The sequence below is a fragment of the Saimiri boliviensis genome, chromosome 9, assembly GCF_048565385.1.
Source record: "Saimiri boliviensis isolate mSaiBol1 chromosome 9, mSaiBol1.pri, whole genome shotgun sequence".
NCBI lineage: Eukaryota > Metazoa > Chordata > Mammalia > Primates > Cebidae > Saimiri > Saimiri boliviensis.
In genome coordinates, this window is record NC_133457.1 from 51423812 (window position 1) to 51443712 (window position 19901).

The 19901-nt window shown below is 44.4% G+C and overlaps 1 protein-coding gene across 6 annotated transcripts in view; it reads right to left on the minus strand.

The window, feature by feature from the left end:
• The window catches only part of ESYT3 (extended synaptotagmin 3), a 52054-nt gene continuing 32153 nt past the window's right edge, over nucleotides 1-19901 (minus strand). Inside the window, exons 9-23 of one of the 6 annotated variants that reach the window (XM_003930970.4) lie at nucleotides 19310-19480; nucleotides 18355-18437; nucleotides 15899-15947; nucleotides 15325-15414; nucleotides 14823-14885; nucleotides 14658-14720; nucleotides 14033-14101; nucleotides 13388-13474; nucleotides 12519-12668; nucleotides 10148-10653; nucleotides 9364-9462; nucleotides 8692-8823; nucleotides 6391-6496; nucleotides 6227-6276; nucleotides 1-5903 (exon numbers count right to left, since the gene is read on the minus strand). In XM_003930970.4, coding sequence (XP_003931019.1) covers nucleotides 5867-5903; nucleotides 6227-6276; nucleotides 6391-6496; nucleotides 8692-8823; nucleotides 9364-9462; nucleotides 10148-10653; nucleotides 12519-12668; nucleotides 13388-13474; nucleotides 14033-14101; nucleotides 14658-14720; nucleotides 14823-14885; nucleotides 15325-15414; nucleotides 15899-15947; nucleotides 18355-18437; nucleotides 19310-19480 — 1755 coding nt within the window. In that variant the 3' untranslated portion in view covers nucleotides 1-5866. Of the gene's footprint in view, nucleotides 5904-6226; nucleotides 6277-6390; nucleotides 6583-8691; nucleotides 8824-9363; nucleotides 9463-9911; nucleotides 10654-12518; nucleotides 12669-13387; nucleotides 13475-14032; nucleotides 14102-14657; nucleotides 14886-15324; nucleotides 15415-15898; nucleotides 15948-18354; nucleotides 18438-19309; nucleotides 19481-19901 lie in introns of those variants that run through there. The other 5 variants (XM_010341603.3, XM_074405850.1, XM_074405851.1 and 2 more) reach the window with 5 other exon arrangements.

Genomic DNA, 19901 nt, shown 5'->3' on the forward strand with positions numbered 1-19901 from the left:
TTGATTTTAAAACAATTTTATTGATGTATCCTTGACACAAAATAAACTGTACATATTCAAAGTATACATACAATTTGGTAAGTTCTGATAATACACCTGTGAAATCATCACCACAATCTAAATAATAGACATACCCATCATTCCAAAAGTTTTCTGTGCCCCTGGTAATCCTTCCCCACCTTCTCCCCTCCCTCCTATTATCCCAGATTTTAATCACTTCCTTTTTTTTTTTTCCAAATAGCTCTGCCACTTTTTTGTGTGTGTATGCCTAAGCCAATATAGTTTTGACTGTTTTTATAAAACTGGAATATTGCATATATTAAAAATATTTCTAATTTGTTCAGTATTGTTTATACTGTGCATCCATGTTGTTTTTGTTAGGTCTAGGTCATTTGTTTTCTTGCTATATAGTATTCCATCTGTGAATATTTCGCAGTTCATTTGTCTAAGTTGACATTTGGGTCATTTTCAGTTCTTAGCTACTGTGAATAGTGCTGCTATCAACGTGCATCGTCATGCGCTTGTATGCAAGTTTCCTAGAGTATATATCCAGAACTGAGATATATACAACTGGGTCATAGGGGAAACATTGGGAAATGTGTATAGCCACATAGGCCATGCACTACTGTACAACTTGAGGCAGTAGCATTTCTACAGATAACAATGCGAGTGAAGCTTCTGGAGGCGTACAGAGTGGTAACTTTGGTAGGGAATTTGTACCTTCAACTTTAGGAGAAAATGAAAAACTATTTTCCAAAATGGTTGTACCCATTTATACTCCTCCCACAGCAATGTATGAAACCTCCCACTTTTCCACATCCTTTTTGCCAATGTATAGAGCTATTATTGTACTTTTAATATTTATTCCCTGATTACTAATGAAGTTAAGCAACTTTTGTTTATTGGACTTTTGCATGTCATTTTTGAAGTGCTTCTGTCTTTTGCCCATTTTTCTATCGGATTGACCTAGTAATTTGTAAAAGTTACTTATATATTCTGGACATGAGCCCTTTGACAGTTATGTGTGTTACAAATGTCTTCTTCTATTCTGTGAAATATCTTTCCATTTTCCCATAGTGTTTCTTTTTAAGAGATGGGCTCTCACTATGTTGCCCAGGCTGGCCTTGAACACCTGGGATCAAGTGGTCCCTCCCACCTTAGCCTTCCAAGTAGTTGGGACTACAAGTGTGTGCCACCGCACTGGGCTATAGTTTATTTTTATGAACAGAAGTACCTAATTTTCATGGAGAGATGTATGGGTCTTTTAGTCAGTGCTCTTTGCATCTTACAAAATCTTGCTTCAGTCACAAGTTGTGAAATTATTTTCCTGTATTATCTTAAAGCTGTAGTTTTGCTTCACACACTTAGTCTAATACACTTGGAGTTTATTGATTTTTGAATGTGATAATAAAGGGTCATTTCATATTTTCTCACATGAATATCCAATGTCGCAGCACCATTTATCGAAAAGTCTATTCCCTTTGTTCACAGTGCTGCCTCTGTCATAAATTGAGTACCTATCTGTGAATGGGTCTGTTTCTGGGCTCTTCTCTGTTCTTTTGGCCCAGTTGTCTCCCTGCACTAGTACCATTCTGTCTTAGTTATTACAGCTTGAAAATGAACCTTGGTGTTCAGTTGAAGGCTTTCTACCCTTTGTAGTTCCGTGTATATTGAATCTGCCTATCAAGTTACACATACATACAACCTGTTCATTTATTGGGCTTTCATTAAATAGATTAATTTGAAGAAATATAGCATTTGTTGGGTTTTCCAACTTCAGACATGGCATAGCTCTCCATTTCTTTAGATTTACTTTAACATTTCTTTAAAAAGTTTTACGGTTTTCCTATAGGGATTGTTGAATGTATTCATAGAATTTGATATTTTGTGCACTTATAATTTTATTTTCTGTTAGGGAACAGAACTACAGTTTTTTAAAACATTGATTCAAGCAACCTTGCCAAAGACTTTCTGGGTAATTCTAGCAATTTAGATTACCTTGGATTTCATGCTCATGATCATATCATCTGCACATAAAGGTTCTGGTTAGATATACCTATTTTTGGCCTATTACTCAGGCTGCAATATAGTGTTGAATAGAAGTGATAACAGGAAGCAGCTGTTTCTTAATATGATGCTTGCTGCCATTATTATAAACAAATCTAAATGATTCTTGGATGGACTTTTTCATCTTTTTACTTTCAGCATTTCTGTGTTTGACATGAACCTCTTATAAACAGCATGTAACTGCTTTTGACTTTTATTCCATTTGACATTCTAGATTTTAAGTGTTTGTTGTAATTACAAATACATTTAGAAAGCTTTTGACCATCTTTGTATTGTCTAATTATGTCTCTATTCCCATTTTTGCAGGGTTGATTTTTCTTTAACTTTTTCTCCTCCACTGCTAATTTGGAAGTTTTACGTATCAACTTTATTGGCTTTCTACTATTACTTTATTTTCATAGTTATTTTGCAATTTTGAACACATACTAAGGAGACAGAAACCATATTGCACAGGTAACGAAACATGAAAAGCTTAATCACCTTTTACTAGTTAGCAATTCTTGTGTTTACTACTAAAAGGGGTAGAAGTGGACTCTAGGGGATACAGAATATCAACTTTGGGATGCAGGTGCTTTCCCCCAGGGGTAAGGGAGAGAGAACAAGAAAGGAAGTTAGAAACTAGCTAAGTGCCTCCCTACCAGGCTGAGATTTAGACCTCTGGCTGCCACAGGAACGCGCAAACCATTTGTGACTAAGAAACTTGCCAAGAGGTGGTATCTGCTGATAAAACATAAAGGCCATGGTTCTTAGAGCATGAGCCAAGGGTAAACTGTGGGGTGCGCTTAGGTAATTGAGAACAGCTCTATACACCAATGGAAAACCATGGAAAACAGAAGAAAAGCCTCTTCTTCCTGCTATGGCCTTGCAGTGTCCTTCCATCGCCCCCTATTGGCAAAGCCAAACATCAAGCCCACTGAGAAGGGGAGAGGAGACAGACGTCAATTTGAAGCTGAGAGGTAATTTGCTACTGACTCACACACAGTTATATTTTTAAGATAAATATCTTTAGCTTCCTAAATAATGTATGGTCTTGAATACTTTCTTCTGAATCATCCTAGCTGCCTCTTCTTAGTACTAGCATTTTAGTTCTACTGTGTTTCCTGAACCCTTGCAAAAATCTTTGGTTGTTTGTTTATATCTTGTGAACAATCAAAACTTGCTTAGGTTTGCCAAAATATTTTATGGATTTCTTTGCTCTCCACTGCTTCTCACATGCCATTTCTGCCTTACTGGTACATTTTCCTTCTTGCTGAAATATGGCTATTTTTCAGTTTGATATTCCTGCACGCTTAATATTTTTGTAAGACTGTTTGGTTTCATAATTTTTGCCCATGGGTTTCCCTTTAGTGACAGCTATCTGCTGCAGTTGTCATACATGTGCCCTGGATGTGAGTGGCAACGCTCTGTGGCCAGTTTTATGGTTGCCTCTGTTGAGGCTTCACAGGTTCCAGGTTTGTTAAACCAGTATTCACATTCCTTCCTAGATTTGGGGGTTTCTGTACCAAGCTGTTGTTAACTTGAGACCCTATGCCTGTGCATACTAGCTGATTGTTTCCACCCACTGCTGAAAACCAATTCTTGTCCTCAGTGGCAGCCAAGGTATTAACAAGTTTTCAGGCTCCCTGCCCCTCACACAGGGCCTATCTATATAACCTTGGCTCCTGTCTGGTGTGTATTAAAATTCTGGTTCCCTTCTACATTTTAACTCCGCTTTGGACTAACACCAGGAATTTACCTGTGTTTCCTGACAGGTAAGAATGGTTTAATTGACCATATTTAAAATAAATGTTTATGGTTTAACTTTGGAAGAGGAGGGGTAGGTTTTCACTTGTCTGCCATTTTGATTAGCTGTTTTATGGTTGCTAATGTTTCAGATGTGTCTATGATACATTTCCTTATTTCTCTGGTTGCTAATGTTTCAGATCTGTCTATGATACATTTCCTTATTTCTCTGGTGCTTCTCTATTTTCAAGGCACTTGTCTATTTAGGGAGCAATTAGAATGCCGTCATGAGGTAGATAGGGTAGGCATCAATGCTCCATTTTATTATGAGAATTTTCCATTTAAAATAGAAACCTCAGCAGAAACAAATTTTATCATGGATCATCTATGTAGTTAACCCAGTCTTGGATGATGAGGGTAAAAAAGAATTCAAATCTTATAGTTCAACTGGAGAGTAAACAAATATTAAATACTAAATACAATATAAGTTGTTCTTTGTATGTAACCTTAGCAGGTGCCTAATAACAATTTTTTTTTTTTGAGATGGAGTCTTGCTCTGTCACCCAAGCTGGAGTGCAATGGCATGATCTCAGCTCACTGCAACCTCCACCTCCTGGGTCCAAACGATTCTTCTGCTTTCAGCCTCCCAAATAGCTGGGACTATAGGCATGCACCACCACACCTGGCTAGTTTTTGTGTTTTTACCCTATTGGCCAGGCTTGTCTCAAACTCCTGACCTCATGATCTGCCCACCTTGGCCTCCTGAAGTGCTGGGGTTACAAGCATGAGCCACCCGGGCCAGCCCTAATCAATGTTTTTTTAAAACTTAGTGTTATAAAGGCTGTGAACTATTAAAATAGAAAATACTCAGTATCAACAGTAAATGCTACAGGTGGTGGGAAGAGGTCATTTCAGTATGGATTGACTTAATAGAGGAGATAGGTTTGAGACAAGACTTGAATAGGCAGAGCATAGTACTTGGACTATTATAGAATAGAACATCTGCACGTGAAAACATCTGCAGAAAACGGGAATAAGAGTAACGTAACAAAATCTTTGTTTTAGAATGTTGTCCTGGTTCAGAAAAGTGGCAGTGAAGGCAGTGGCAGAGACAGAAAACTGATGATGGCAGGTAGTGTTGTCTGAGTCGGTAAGGGAGAAGAGGAGGTCCAGGAATGTTAGAGGGTATGGGAAGTATATTTGGTCTTGTAAAGTCTGAAATGTAAAAAAGGCACTTAAGTATAATTTATGTATTTTGCTTTTAACATGTTATTTAGGTGAACCAAACATCTCTTTAGAAAGTAGAATGGCCTAAACTTATCTGAAAGAGATACAGAAAGCTGCCTTTTCTCTGATGGTGACACTCTTCAGCAGTCTCCAATGCTTTGCTATGAGAGTCAGACAGAGACCTGGGTTTGGAACTTGGTTTGTATTTTCCTATGGAAATAATGCTATATGCTGGAGTTTTGGCCCTTAGACCACACAAGAGTATTTAACTCAAGGTATTTAAATACATGACATTTTTGCCACTGGGGAAATACATTTTTAGCTCCAGGTCAAATAAAAGAACAAATCTCCAGGCAGACAAGTACCACAGGTGGCAGCCAGAAGGGCTTTGGCAGTGTTAGCTCTTGGCAGTTCTGTTTCCCTTTAACCAGTCACTCCCAGGAATGCTGGTAGTGGCTCTAGAAACAGACCTGCCCCAGCTCCTATGCCAGGGGCAGGACACTTTCTGGTACATACATATATTCAGGCAAGTCCTAAATCAGATGGTATATAATTACCTACTAAAAGTGAAAAATCACCACTGAGGTTTTGGATAATTTAGTAGGCACAAAAATATCATTTCTTTCTGGACTTGAAAAAAATCCAACAAAAAAAGTAGTTCTTGCTTTTAAATAACCTCTTCCTTATGCTATTCAGTCATGCAGTTAAATTCTACACAAGAATGTATGTATATAATTTCAAGTGGTTGTTCTGATTTAAATGACATTGTTTGATGTACATGATCCAAAAGAAAAAATAAATACATATATACACATTTTAACATAAAGGTGAATGATAAGGATTCTCATCATCAGCTTCTGGGCTGTCCATTTGGAGTCAGCTCATACCTGTAAAACAGTTAGGTTTGGACTTCACGTTAGTAATGACAGTGTGTTGTGGTAACAGGACAAACTGCCCATCCTGCCTGCCTGGGCCTCTGTGAGACCAGCATAACCTGACTCTCTGTAAGTGGGCCAGCCAGGGTTCAGGGTTAAGGCTAGCGTTTACAGGTACCTTTTAGGGTGTTAGTGAAATCTGCAGGCAGTAAAGCCTTAAATAAAGGCATTCATGTCTCTCCCTTCTTGATAACCAAAGGAGCGGAAATAGTACTGAAAGGGAAAACTGTCTTGAATAGCAGGCTAATAGTGATAAAATGAGAGGGCACACTTACCATTGTGAAAAGCCCCTAATCAGATCTTCTTTTGATAAGTCAATCAGTACCTAAATAAACACAAGTAATTAGTTCCCCTCCAAAACACTGCATTAAGGAAAGGAATTGGGATAAAGTGAATTGATCATAGCCTCATTGGTGTATCAAATATCTCTTGTACTTACTTTTCCTAACTCCTTTCTTCTGTGTGAGCCTAGTGGCCTACTATTTTTCACTGCAACATCGAGTGACCTCTTCTTTACTTCTTCCATGGGAACAAAAAATTCAAATCTTCAGGAAGCAGAAAGTCAGGAAGTTAGAATTTCGTATTTCATTCAGTTTTCTTGAAAATCTAAAGTGCTTCATCCATTTCCCTACTAAAATAGATGATAACAGGCTATTAGGAGCACCTAGAGCAGGACTGGCTTGTAAGTACTCACAGTGTATCATTACCACAGATAATCGCTGTCCTGTGTTGTTCATAAAACCCAGAAATACTAAGAGGCTGTTTGCCTAGAATGCCTCAGACTATTGTGGCTTAGTTGGCATCTTTCCTTCTCCAGTTCTTCCCCAGCTACCACTCTTTTAGCTGGCTGTCCTCACCCCAAATATTACCTGCTCGTAGGACTGCCTCAACCCCCCTCTCAGTGTTTTCTTACCAGCTAAGGGCTGGAACACTGAACAGTTAGGTTTGCTCTAGTTGCATGGAAAATAGTGGCCACCTCCTGTGGCGTAAGGCAGAGGAACCCTCTTTCTTTTAGGTTTATTTTTAGGGTGGAGGTTGCCAACTCTGCCTTCCAGACAATCCAAGCTTATCTTGACTGTCATACATTTGCGAATTACTAACAGATTTAGGTTTGTCACAAAAGTCAAATGTTAAGCCTTTTCCCTCCTATGTTTCCACATAATTTTTTAAAATTCCTTAGCCACATAGTAGTTACCAAAACACAGTTTTTACATCTTTTTATAATTATGTTAACACTCCATTTGAGGGCAAAATCTCTTACTTGTATGGCTCTAGAGTATAGGACAGTGCCTAGCATAAAGCATTCAGTAAATGTTGAATGAACAGTCTCTCTTCCCCACACCCTTTCCTTAACACTGATGAACTCAAAGCATAGCTCTCAAAGGAACATATTAGTTCTTAGACATGGCCCAAAGAGGACTCAGTGTAACCCTTTTTAAAAAAGTTATTGATCAGGATAATTATGAGATGTAGTATTTTACTAAGCTGGCTAGAAATGTCTTTTTAGAACCCTGAAGCAGAAGTATGCGCTAATGAGATTCAGACTTCTAAGAATAAAAATATTTGGGATAAGAATTGCCACCAGGCCGGGCGCGGTGGCTCAAGCCTGTAATCCCAGCACTTTGGGAAGCCGAGGCGGGTGGATCACGAGGTCGAGAGATCGAGACCAGCCTGGTCAACAAGGTGAAACCCCGTCTCTACTAAAAATACAAAAAATTAGCTGGGCATGGTGGTGTGTGCCTGTAATCCCAGCTACTCAGGAGGCTGAGACAGGAGAATTGCTTGAACCCAGGAGGCGGAGGTTGCGGTGAGCCGAGATCGCGCCATTGCACTCCAGCCTGGGTAACAAGAGCGAAACTCCGTCTTCAAAAAAAAAAAAAAAAAAAAAAAGAATTGCCACCAATGGCCCATCAAAAGCAATTAATGTGATTAGAGTCACCCTTGTCCCCAAGGACACAGTGGACAAGCCTTTGTGGAGAAGGGGAGGGCATCTGCTCCATCTGCCACCTATGTTTAGTTGCAGGAGGGAAGACAGGCCAAAGAGTTTCAAGCTTTAGAGGAAACTTTAGGTCCTTAGGTTCAAGGAATGTTTATTTTTAACTGCTAGAATTAAAATGGATTAAAAAAATATTTGAGCCGGGCGCGGTGGCTCAAGCCTGTAATCCCAGCACTTTGGGACGCCGAGGCGGATGGATCACGAGGTCAAGAGATCGAGACCATCCTGGTCAACATGGTGAAACCCCGTCTCTACTAAAAATACAAAAAATTAGCTGGGCATGGCGGCGCATGCCTGTAATCCCAGCTACTCAGGAGGCTGAGGCAGGAGAATTGCTTGAATCCAGGAGGCGGAGGCTGTGGTGAGCCAAGGTCAGGCCATTGCACTCCAGCCTGGGTAACAAGAGCAAAACTCCGCCTCAAAAAAAAAAAAAAAAAAAAAAAAAAAAATTTTGAACAGATTCTAACCTTTTTAGTACCAGAGAGACTTACTTTAAACAAAGAGTAGAGAACATTCCATATTCACGAACACTTTAGGCTCTATGGGCAGTAAATTAGGAAGCCATTTTGATAAACTTCCCTGGTACTCCTTTTTTTCCACTACAATATAGAAGCTTCATGAAGTCACAGACTATGTTCTCTTGTTCAGCCTTCTGGCATCTGGCAGGCTATCAGGCAACGTAACAGGGACTTGACAAATACTCAAATAGATGAGGCACTCTAGGCAGGCCACCAGCCCACTTACGTCTCATCAAACAGGGGTTCCAAGGTCTTCCGCTTCACTGAAGTCTTCTTACGACATGTCCACTTCCTTTCTGGCAACAAGTATACACGGACGTAGGGATCAGCTCCACTGCTGGTACATGGTGTCAGGTTTCTGATTTGGTGTCAAAGACATTAGGGAAAAAAAGGCCCCTGGTTTTCACACACTGAAAATACTCATTTGGGAGAAGGTTATATTAGCCATTCAGCATTAGATACCCTTGAGGACAAAAATGCTCAGTAGTCCTGATGGTCAAAAGTCTGTAGAATTTAGGGGACAAAGTATCAGATGCATGGTTTTGAAATCATGCATCTTTATTATAAAGCTTGGGGTAGAGCAAGTACTGGATGGAAGTTCGAGATTCTCACTTGGAAAATGTACTGGCTACCAGCCACTCCAGACAGTCTTGCAGTGGTTGCATCTGAGCAAAGCCCTTGGCTCTTGAGCCTGTCAGCACCACTAAAGAATGACGGCCAAAGTGCCCCTTTAAGGACTTTGTTACAATGTTCAGGGTTTCAAGTCTCTCTCCTTTATTTTCCCCAAAGTGTTCTTTATCTTGGGACTGTGCCCTATTCATTGCTCTGAGTGTCCCTACTCTGATTTATGGTCACCTGATGCTCCCAAAGAACCTCCTTGGCCCTAGAATCTCTTTACCTGCAGCCGTTGATGAGCACGCGGAGGCAACGCCGCAGACACACATAGCGCACTGTGAGCTGAATCTCGCCCAGCTGCCGCCGCCTGAGGTCCCCACTTCTGTAAAGAAAGAGCACATCACTTCTCTTGCAGTAACAAGCATTGGCCCTCTTCCGCAACCCCCAAAGACAAAGCAGCATTCCTGCTTGAGGAGCATAGAGCCATGTGGGATAATCTGCCGTGAGTTTACTTTCTGTTGGAATTAGTTCCATCCAGCATTCATGTATAGTTATCCTACTTTACGGTAGGAAGAATGGGAACCCTGAAGTGGGATCTGCCTTTGTATTATGATTCCTTTGGGGGCCTTGAATGAATTTATTCAACTTTTATAAGTTCCATCTTGTAGGGTTATTGTGAAAGTTGAATTAAATCAGATAACATGCTAAGCCCATAGTAAACCCTTCATAAATGACAGCCATTTATTACATAATACTGCATATTAAACTTCACATATCATCCCAGTATAACTCTTTAGAATCAGGAAATGGTTCTGCTGGAAGGGACCTTACCAACCACAGTCCAGCATCTACTTTACAGTCAGTACGTAGCTAGAGCCATAACCAGCCTGTCTGGGTCTCTCTCCCTTGTCCTGTGTTCTTTCTACCACACCATGCTGCCTCTTACGAAGAAATTTTGTGGAAAAACAGAACTTGTACAGAAATGTAAGTTCATATCTACTTTTCCATCCAGTGAGGTGTTTTTCATACAGGCGATTTTAGAAAAGATTAAGCAGAGAGGTGCATACTCAATGTTGAGGCTGATATCTGCCAGGTCAAAGCAGGAAGAGGCCAGGGAGTTGAGCGAGGACATGCTGGGAGCCAGCCTCTTGGGCGGCCATGGGAATGGGGAAGACGGGCATTTCATGGGTCTGGGTGACTTGATGGGTCCTGGAGAGTGGGGGCCTGGGACAGTCAGGAAGATGGTGGTTGAACTCTTCTTCTGCCCCATGGGCTCACAGAACCTTTTGGCACTGTCCTTGCCTTTGGGCTCTGGGCCTGTCTCTTGGGGTGTGGGCTCAGTGGCAACGGTGGCAGCAGTGGTAGCACTGGTGGTGGTTGTGGTAATCTTGGTTGTGTCCTTAGTTTCAGAAGCAGAGTCTGGGGGACATGGCAAATCTGTAGGGCCTTCGTCCTGAGGTGAGGCTTTGGGACCCGGGTTGGTAGCCACCTTCTTGATGAGCAGAGGGCCTTTCTTTAGGGCTTCAGGTCCTGTGTATGGGCTCCCCAGCTCTCGTTCCTCCACTCGAAGGAACTGCAAGCCAAATAAGAGGGTGGTTTATGAGCTGGGCCACCACTTCTATAACCTCAGCCATTGTTTCTCCTTCCCCCTTTCCCTTTAGTTGGGAATTATCAAGACCCTTCCTAGGGACTTCCATTTCTAGTAATACGTATGGTATTCGAAATATTCTGAAAAACTTGTTAGAAATGCCAAATTCACAAGAAAATAAGGATAATTCTGTTAAAAGAAAACCGAAAAATAAAAGTTAAGCTTTCCTAGGGTTTTATATCAACCTTGGAATTCAGGGAGTTAGAAGAAGAGGCTGTGAGGCTAGGAGCTGAAGGGAAAACCCATGAAGGCGGAATCTCTTTACTCAAAAAGTAGTTTAGAATAAAAATTATTCTGCCTACTGGCAAAGACTGATGACAAAACCACGTGTTTGTCACAGCCTGTACTCTGGTTGGGGGGTACAAAGCTAACGTGATACCTCATAGGCCTGTCCTCATATGAATTTTGAGTATAAATATGAGCTACCTATGGAATCTTGAAACCCCAAGTTTAAAAATTAACGTAAAAATGGACTCAGGTTTCTAATGCACCTGAGATACTGGGCTGCAGCAAAAGCAGAAACTCCCTGGAAGAGAACAACCTCAATCCAGGTCATAAAGGAACACTGAACACATGTTTGCAATCCAAGTTATAAAACAGAAATGAGTCACCATCAAAAAGCATCAACAGGTCAGGCACGGTGGCTCCCACCTCTAATCCCAGCACTTTGGGAGGTGGATCACAAGGTCAGGAGTTTGAGACCAGCCTAGCTAATATGGTGAAACCCCATCTCTATTAATAATACACAAATTAGCCAGGCGTGGTGGCACGCACCTGTAGTCCCAGCTACTCAGGAGACTGAGGCAGAAGAATTGCTTAAAGCTGGGAGGCAGAGGTTGCAGTGAGCTAAGATTGCGTCACTGCATTCCAGCCTGGGTGACAGAGCAAAACTGTCTCAAAAAAAAAAAAAAAAAAAAAAAGCATCAACAGACAAACATCAAAATTTAACTCCTAAGATCTTCAAATAATAGAACATACATATTAATACATTGTAACATACTTTCTTTTTGAGACAGGGTCTCATTCTGCCCAGACTGGAGTGCAGTGGTGCAATCTCAGCTCACTACAACCTCAATCTCCCAAAGCAATTCTCCTGTCTCAGCCTCCTCAGTAGCTGGGATTACAGGGCGGCACCACTACCACCCAACTAATTTTTGTATTTTTAGTAGAGATGGGGTTTCATCATGTTGGCCAGGCTGGTCTCAAACTCCTGGCCTCAGATGATCCACCTGCCTTGGCCTCCCAAAGTGCTGAGATTACAGGCATGAGCCACCACACCCAACCTATTGTTACATATTTTCAAATGACCAAAGATGAATATAAACATGAGAAGATAATAAAATTCTATGAGAAAATACCAAGTAGATTTGGAAAAGATAAAGATAGAAATGAAAAATCATCGTTAAAAAAACCATGAACAGGTTAAACCACAAACTAGGCACAGCCAAAGAAAGAATTAGTGGTCTGGAAGACAGCTCTGAGGGAATTAGAATGTACCACCCTGACTACAGAGATGGTAAATATAAAGGTGAGGTCAAGAGGCATGGAGGATAAATAAGAAGGTACATTATAAAAATTCTAGAAAGAGGAATTTTAAAAGAATGGAGCAGAGGAAGTATTTGAAGAACCAGTATATCTTCAAACATTGACTTGCTCCCATTCAGTATTCCAAAATTGATGAAAAACATGAATCCATCTCCTGGCTTCTTCCAGTTACACAGCAGGTGTTTAGTGCTGGGACAGTTCACCCTGCTTCATTGCCAGAGCTCTAGGGGGCAGGAGAGATTTACCCGAAGTACCAGCCTCATGGAGATGAGGCTGTCCAGGCCTGAGTGGTCCAGCTGAAAGCGCTGCTCAAGAGTTAGGTCAGCATAGGGGAGGATCTGGCACAGGGGGACCTCCAGCATTCCCAGAGCATACTCCTGGTCATCATCAAGCACCTAGGCAGTGGGCCAGTCACAAAACAAGAGGATCACTAAGCCCCACCACACCACTACTCGTATCTGGGCCCCAACCAAGTTTGGGTGTACTTCAGTCTGTACTGTGCTTCTATGGGCATCTGTTCCTATTCTGAAAACTGGAATGGGATCAGGCCACTCCTGATCCTTGCCTTCTGTCAGGCAAGACAGTGACAATTATGATATGGATGAGCTAGTCCGTTAAATGCCCAGAGCCAGTGGGCTTTGGGGACTGATGAGCTGTGCTGCTCCCCAGGCAGGGCTCAGGGCCCCAAAATATCTCAGTTCCATCACTTGTTGGTATTGAGATCTTGGACAAGACATTGTTTTTGCCTCTCTTTGCTCATTCTACAGATCTTTTGTGAAGATTAAATGAAGTGTGTGTGTGTGTGTGTACCATTAATGTCCTGTGTAGATTCCAGCACAGGATATTCTGGATGCTGTGTAGCAAATATGAAGACCCTTTTGCAGGGAAAATCAAGGGGCTTGAGGGTTTATCCTTCCACATCCCTCTATACTATGACCTCAGGCACTAGCCTCACTACATACACTACTACTTGTATGTAGTGACCCCTCTCACATACAAGCAGCTGACTTTAAATACTGCCAGGAGAACCTGCTCAAGGTGCACTTCAAGCTCCCCACCCCACCTGGCTTAGAAACCTCTTAACTCTGTTTCAAGCGCCCATCTTCCAGCAAACCTTCAGATGGAGCTGCTCAGTGGCCACACTGTGCACAAAGAAGGAGAACACCTGGCTCCACACAGGGTCCTTGCTGTGGGGACAGGTCTGGGAACAGAAGAGGGAGAGATCATTGAAGGGTTAGGTTGGGCAGAGCTGGATACCAGCACCCTCTGCTCTCACTCTGGCCACCAAGTACATTAGGAATCTTACCTATATGCCCTGGGATCAGACCCACACATGCTACAGCTAGTGGGAGGCACCAGGACAGGACAACCACACTCAAGGGCAGGGAGTGGTTTGCTGGGAAGTTTTACAGGGCAGCTGAAAATCATCCTGGTTTTAGAGCTCACTTAAGGAGAGGAGAGGCAACAGGATTTCTGCTGCTGAACTGAGAAAATTCATGATTGGGAGAAAGGACACAGCTTCAGAACCATGCCCAAGCTTGAACCCTAGTTCTGCTTTGTGCCCTTGGTCAAGTCATTTATCTCCGATCCTTAGATTCTTGAATTATGAAACTATTTTGTGAGGTTATTCTGAAGACTAAATAAAATCAAGTGCCAACTAGGCATTCACCGTAAGTTAATTCCCTTCCCTTTTGCCTCTTTCTGAGAAAGGCTGGGTCCCTGTTTCCTTACCCTGGGGCTACACACCAAGCTGTCTTACCTTACTTGTATGTGTCTTCTTGCCTACTGATAGTTTGACATAGGAAGAAGGGTCTCTGCTGACCTTGTTCTGTGAAGAATCAAATCCATTAACAGTGAAGGTGGCATAGTCAGTATCAGCTTGAGACAGTCCTACCCCCACCCACCAGGAGCATCTGGGGAACTGAGGCCAGCCAATTACTTCATTTTGAGAGAAAGTTACTCTGGTGCCCCATTCCCCCTGGGCTGTCATTACTATGCAAGCCCCAGGACAGGACTGACCCCAGAATGCAGTTTCAAATTAAAACATCAGAAACCAGAGCTGGGCCTGACTGGGGAATAGGCTCTTGTTCCCTGGGGCTATGGAAACAGTGGAATCAAGTTTTGGCTTCTGCTCTTAGCTGTGTGACCCATAAAATGGTAATAAACATGAATGACACAGTCATTGTGAGACTCAGGGATAACAAATGTGGGGGATGAGTTACCAAGCCTAGTGCCTGGCACACAGCAGACTCCACAGTCAGCACCTCTTTTATCCCCAGGCCGTGTGTGCAGACTGTGACCCAGAAGACACAGGGTTGTGGTTACTCTGGGGAGAGAAGCTGTGTTTTGCCCTCCCTGGAGTTTTCAGCCATATACTCACTCACTCTGGCAAACCTGGAGAGTTTTTTGGCTCGATATTCGCCATTCAGGTAGTCAAAAGGGTTTCTCTGCAGCACAGGAATAATGGGGTTAAAGCAACACAGGACCATTTGAAAGTGATGGGCACTTTCGTTGCATGTGTGTGACACTATGGACATGTCACCACTCACCGGCAAGTTGCAGGCACTCTCCAAGAAGACAATGAGAATGGCAGTGGAAAGGCCACCATGTTCCTGCAAACAGACGCAGAACCTCACTGAGTACTCCCAGTAGCAGGAGAGAAAGCCTACTCATGGCGGAAGAGAGCCAACTAGTCTTCACACTCCAGTCTAGCTGCCGGAAGACCTCTCACAACCTAGCTTTCTGTTGAGGTTAAGAATGCGACAGGTGCATGGCAGATTCAAATTAGACACTGAGTGGATTTCCCTATGAACTGGGAGGACAGACATTGACACAGAGTTCTAAGGACCCCACCATCTAAAGATGATGCTCAGAGGACATTTGCTGAAAGCCATCAGAAGCTGCCCTGTGTGGAGACAGGCTGAGTCACAGTTCTCCAGGAGGTAAGCAAGAACAGGGGGCATCATCTCCCTCCCTTCCTTCACCTGCACACAGCTGGCACATGTGCTCCTCCACCTTTCTGCTAGGGAGCCCTTGACAGTTTGCACTCACCTCCGTCAGAGGTTCCTGGTCAGTGAGCAGTGAAAGCCACTCCAGCCGCAGGTGCAGCCGCCCGCTGGTTGTGTCATTCAGGACGAACCACTGTGGGATGGGGGCAGAAAGCTTAGGGAAAGGGCAGGGAGATGCTACTGATGCTCTTTGGGCAGCTTGGTCCTGGGACCTGGTGGGACCCTAGTAGGGAATCCAGGGAAAAGGTGGACCAGCTTTGGGCTCAGAGGGACTGGGAGATGTGCTTATAAAAAGAGGTGCTACACTGTGGGATTAAGAAAAACGCAGGCCCAGCCTGCCCTCCTCTGTAATGTGACTGTCCCCTGCTGGGGTCCTTAGTCTGTGGGCATTTTCCAGGGAAACTTCTTACAACCAGAAGGCCCTGGAGAATACCCTGGGGTGTTCCCTGGAGCCATCTCTGTGCCTCACCCAGCTCTTGCCCCTGAGGATGGACGTGTGCAGCCTAGCACAGAGGGGGACCACAGCATAAGAATAGCCGGGCTGAGGCAACCTACTGGAGCTGTCCACAGGAAAGGGCTACCTTGAAACCCCCAGGGGTTACAAGCACTCACGGTACCTCATCCACCACTCTGTTGGTCATGACATCTCCAAGGCAGATCTGCAGGCTGGAATATATAGAGAGAGGGGATTGATTGGGTCAGTGCAGAGGAAGAAAGAACCAGAGGGCATGGAGGCCCAGTCTGGACTCTGTTTTCAATTATCTGAGTGAGGCCATTAAGACAGAGGATCTTACCCCAAGGAACCAGTGGGGAACCAGTGTCAGCTCAATTGAAGGAAAGACTACCTACCGTCAGGGCTGCTCCCATTGGGTGTGCTACCTGGTGAGGCAGGGTGCTCCTATCCCCAGAAGGGACAAGCAGAGGCTGTTGGACACATCACTTCTGGATTTCTCAATGACAGTGCAACTGGCATTTTGAGTGGGATGATTCTTCATTGTGCAAAACTACCCATGCATTGCAGGAATTTGGCCTTCTGGTCCTGTGCCCTCTAAATGCCAGAGGCACCACCTCTCAGTCATGTTAATAACCCCAAATGCCCCTTCATTTCCAAAACTACCCCAGGTACCCTGCAAGGGATAAGTATTGTTGGCATGTAATGTAGTTAGGATGTCTGTCCCCTCCAAATCTCAAGTTGAAATGTGATCCCCAATGTTAAAGGTTGGGGGTACCTAGTGAGAAGTGTTTGGGTCATGGGGGCAGATCCCTCATGAATGGCTTGGTGCCCTCCCCAAGGAATGAGCTCATGCAAGATCTGGTTGTTAAAAAGAAGCTGGGACATCCCCCTTCTCTTGCTATACCTGTGACATACCTGTCCCCCTTCACCTTCTGCCATGAGTAAACCTGCAGAACCATGAGCCAGACAACTCTCTTTTCCTTATAAATTACCTGACCTCGAGTATCCCTTATAGCAACAAAATATGGACCAGTACAGCATGTGTGTGTGTGAGGAGGTAACACCCACACCTTAACTTGCCCCTGTCTCACCCTGAGCCAAGCCCAACCAGAAGGTCCTGATGGCCAGAGGGGAAAATGTAATTCAATATAACTGTAAGAAATGTGCTTAAGCTCAAAATACACCTGAAATTGGTTATTAATAAAGCATGACCCACAAGCCACACTTCTAATCTGCAACATTACAAAAATTGCAACTGTTTTCATTAAGATAATAAAAAATAAGCAACATCTGGTGGTGAATCTATGAGTATTAACATCCAGGCTAATACACATAGATCCTACTTGTTTCTTAAGCTGTCAGACTGTGCCCCTCCCAGTTTGTTTTGTTTCTACTTTTCCAAATTACATGATCATGGAAACAAGCTAAACAATACAGGAATCTGAAAATTTGAGTAAACCTGCCTTTTCTGCTTCCTCATCTGAGATAAGCGGTGTAACAGCCAGCCTTTCTCTGCTCACATGAACACATGCAAAATACTCCATTCAGGGTTCCTCTCCCAGATGATGACTCATGACATGTTATGCTCAGCTGCTCTCCCCCACTTCATAATGGGTGTCCTCCAGGTTAATACACAGATTCTACTTGTTTTTCAGAGCTGCAGAATATTCTCTAGTTTGGCAATGAAAAATTTATTCAAACATTCAGCCAATGTCCTCTTGAGATTAGATATTCATTTGGGGGGCCAGGCACGGTGGCTCAAGCCTGTAATCCCAGCACTTTGGGAGGCTGAGGCGGGTAGATCATGAGGTCAAGAGATCGAGACCATCCTGGTCAACATGGTGAAACCCCGTCCCTACTAGAAATAGAAAAAAAATTAGCTGGGCATGGTGTCACGTGCCTGTAATCCCAGCTATCAGGAGGCTGAGGCAGGAGAATTGCCTGAACCCAGGAGGCGGAGGTTGCGGTGAGCCGAGATCGTGCCATTGCACTCCAGCCTGGGTAACAAGAGCGAAACTCTGTCTCAAAAAAAAAAAAAAAAAAAAGATATTCATTTGGGGGGATGGGGGTGTTGTTTTTCTTCTATGGATAGTTTTGCAATAAACATTTTAGATAGTAGGGCTTTTAGAGGAGATCCTGGAAGTAGGACTGCTGGACCAAAATACACGTAAGTGAAATTTTGATAGCCAGTCCCACTCTGGCCATTTTCATCATCCCATACCCCTGAAGGGGCTGGGTTCTACCCGCTATAACATGGCCCAGCGTTCCTTGGGACTGGGCATCTGGCCATCCATGCCAGCCTTATCCACTACTCCACAGGGGGACTTGGTCCATTATCATGAAGGCAGAAAGCAGAGCCATGGGATACAAACCTTGTGGTCCTCTCTGTGCCCCCCAGGGCCTAGGTCAGGGCTGGGCACTTGGGAGACATCTGGGAAGGTTTGTGGTAGGCATAGAATGGTGAGGCAGGTTGCCTGGCACAGTCACCATGTCAGGGTGACCAGAGAGGGTTCCTAGTCATTAAGTGGTAGAAGCAGGGTATCTATGTCCCAAGGCCCAGCCAGCACCCCCAGGAACAGAAGGCTGCCTCCAGGCCCAGCTGTGCGCCCTCCTCCTCACCTGCCCAGGAAGTCATCCCTGTCAGTATCCTCATCATACAGGTCTACCTCCAGGTCCTGCCCAGGGACTTCATACACCATGAACTGGAAGGAAAGAGGGGTGTCATGACCTGCAGACGACAGTCGACCTTACGTAGGATCTAAGGGGAGCCAAATCGTAGCTTGGAATGCTTGCAGATTCCTGACCTCCTCAGTGCCTGGAGAACCCCACCCATAAGAAGGGAGTGAGGCCCCTCCCCTGCAGGGGGGAAGAGAAGATGAGAGAAAACATGTGCAAGGCCACGGCAGAGCGGATGTCTAGGGGACAGTGGCTGCTGTTTGTTCTGTATAGGCCGTGCAGCATCCAGAGCATGTGTCCATCACATTCTCCTGGCCCCCATAGGTCTGCAATACCAGGAAGCCCCAAGCTGCCCTTTATCACCCCTGCTTTCATTGCCTCACCCCAAATGTAACACAGCAACCGAGGGTATATTGGGAGGGGAAGTTGAAAGGGGTCACCTAGGATGTGGCTCTCCTGGAGCATGTAATCTGGGGGGCCTAAACAGGCTGTGGGTCCCACTCTTCAAATAGTAGGGATCATGATTGAACTTAAGAATTTCAGGCTCCTGGTATTTGGCTCTGACAGGGGAGGCTGAGGAGTGGAGCAGAAATGTCTCTAAGGTTGTTTCTCTTTGATTTGAAAATTTGTAACACAGTTGGAAAGAGAAAAGAGGTAGGAATTTGTCTTCGGGCTGGCCCTGTAGTCGAGCCAGAATAGCCCACTCTGGAAGCCTGGTAGATAGGGGAGTGGGAATTCCAAAGACCTGCCTGTCTCCAAGGCTCACTCCCCGCCTAGGGTTGCCCCTCGGTATGTGAGAGCCACAAGGGAAAGGCCCTCCCTTGCCTCTGCCTGGCTTGATCCAGAGTGAAGGCTAGAGGGATCAAGGGATGCCAGGGGCAACCAAGGAGACCCTTACCTCAAACACCTCATTCCAGGTGGGATCCAGGTTCCTGTAGATGGTCCTACTCCGGAAATGCTGCAGGCCAATGCTCACCTTGGCGTAGGGATCTGACTTGCCTCGGAGCCCCAGGAAGTTGTCCTTCTGGGCCAGCTTCTCTGCCTCCAGCAAGTGCACTCTGATCACCCCCTGGAAAAAGCCCAAGCCCAGGGCTACCACCTGCCTCCTAGGGCCCCCAAGTCCTGGAGTATCAGAACTAAAGCCATCAGAGATCACTGCTGCCCCCATATTGCCCCTCCATGGTCTGGACTGGGAGATAGAAGCCTGATATGACAGTGACCTGGCCAAGGCCACACAGCAAGCGATGGCAGGGCTCTCTCCACCAGTATTCCCTGCCCATATCCCTGGCCTCCCCACTCCCTGCCTCCAAACTGCCACATGAATGGCTTATTAAGCTGCAGCTATTGGTCTCCCTCCTGTGCCAACGATCATGACACCTAATGAGGCTTCCCCTTTACTCCAGCCCCCTGTGTTGTGTGTCCTACATATAGACTGAGTCCTAGCATCCCTTCTCCTGGCCCCCGGGGCACTGCCAGCTGCTGACAGTAGG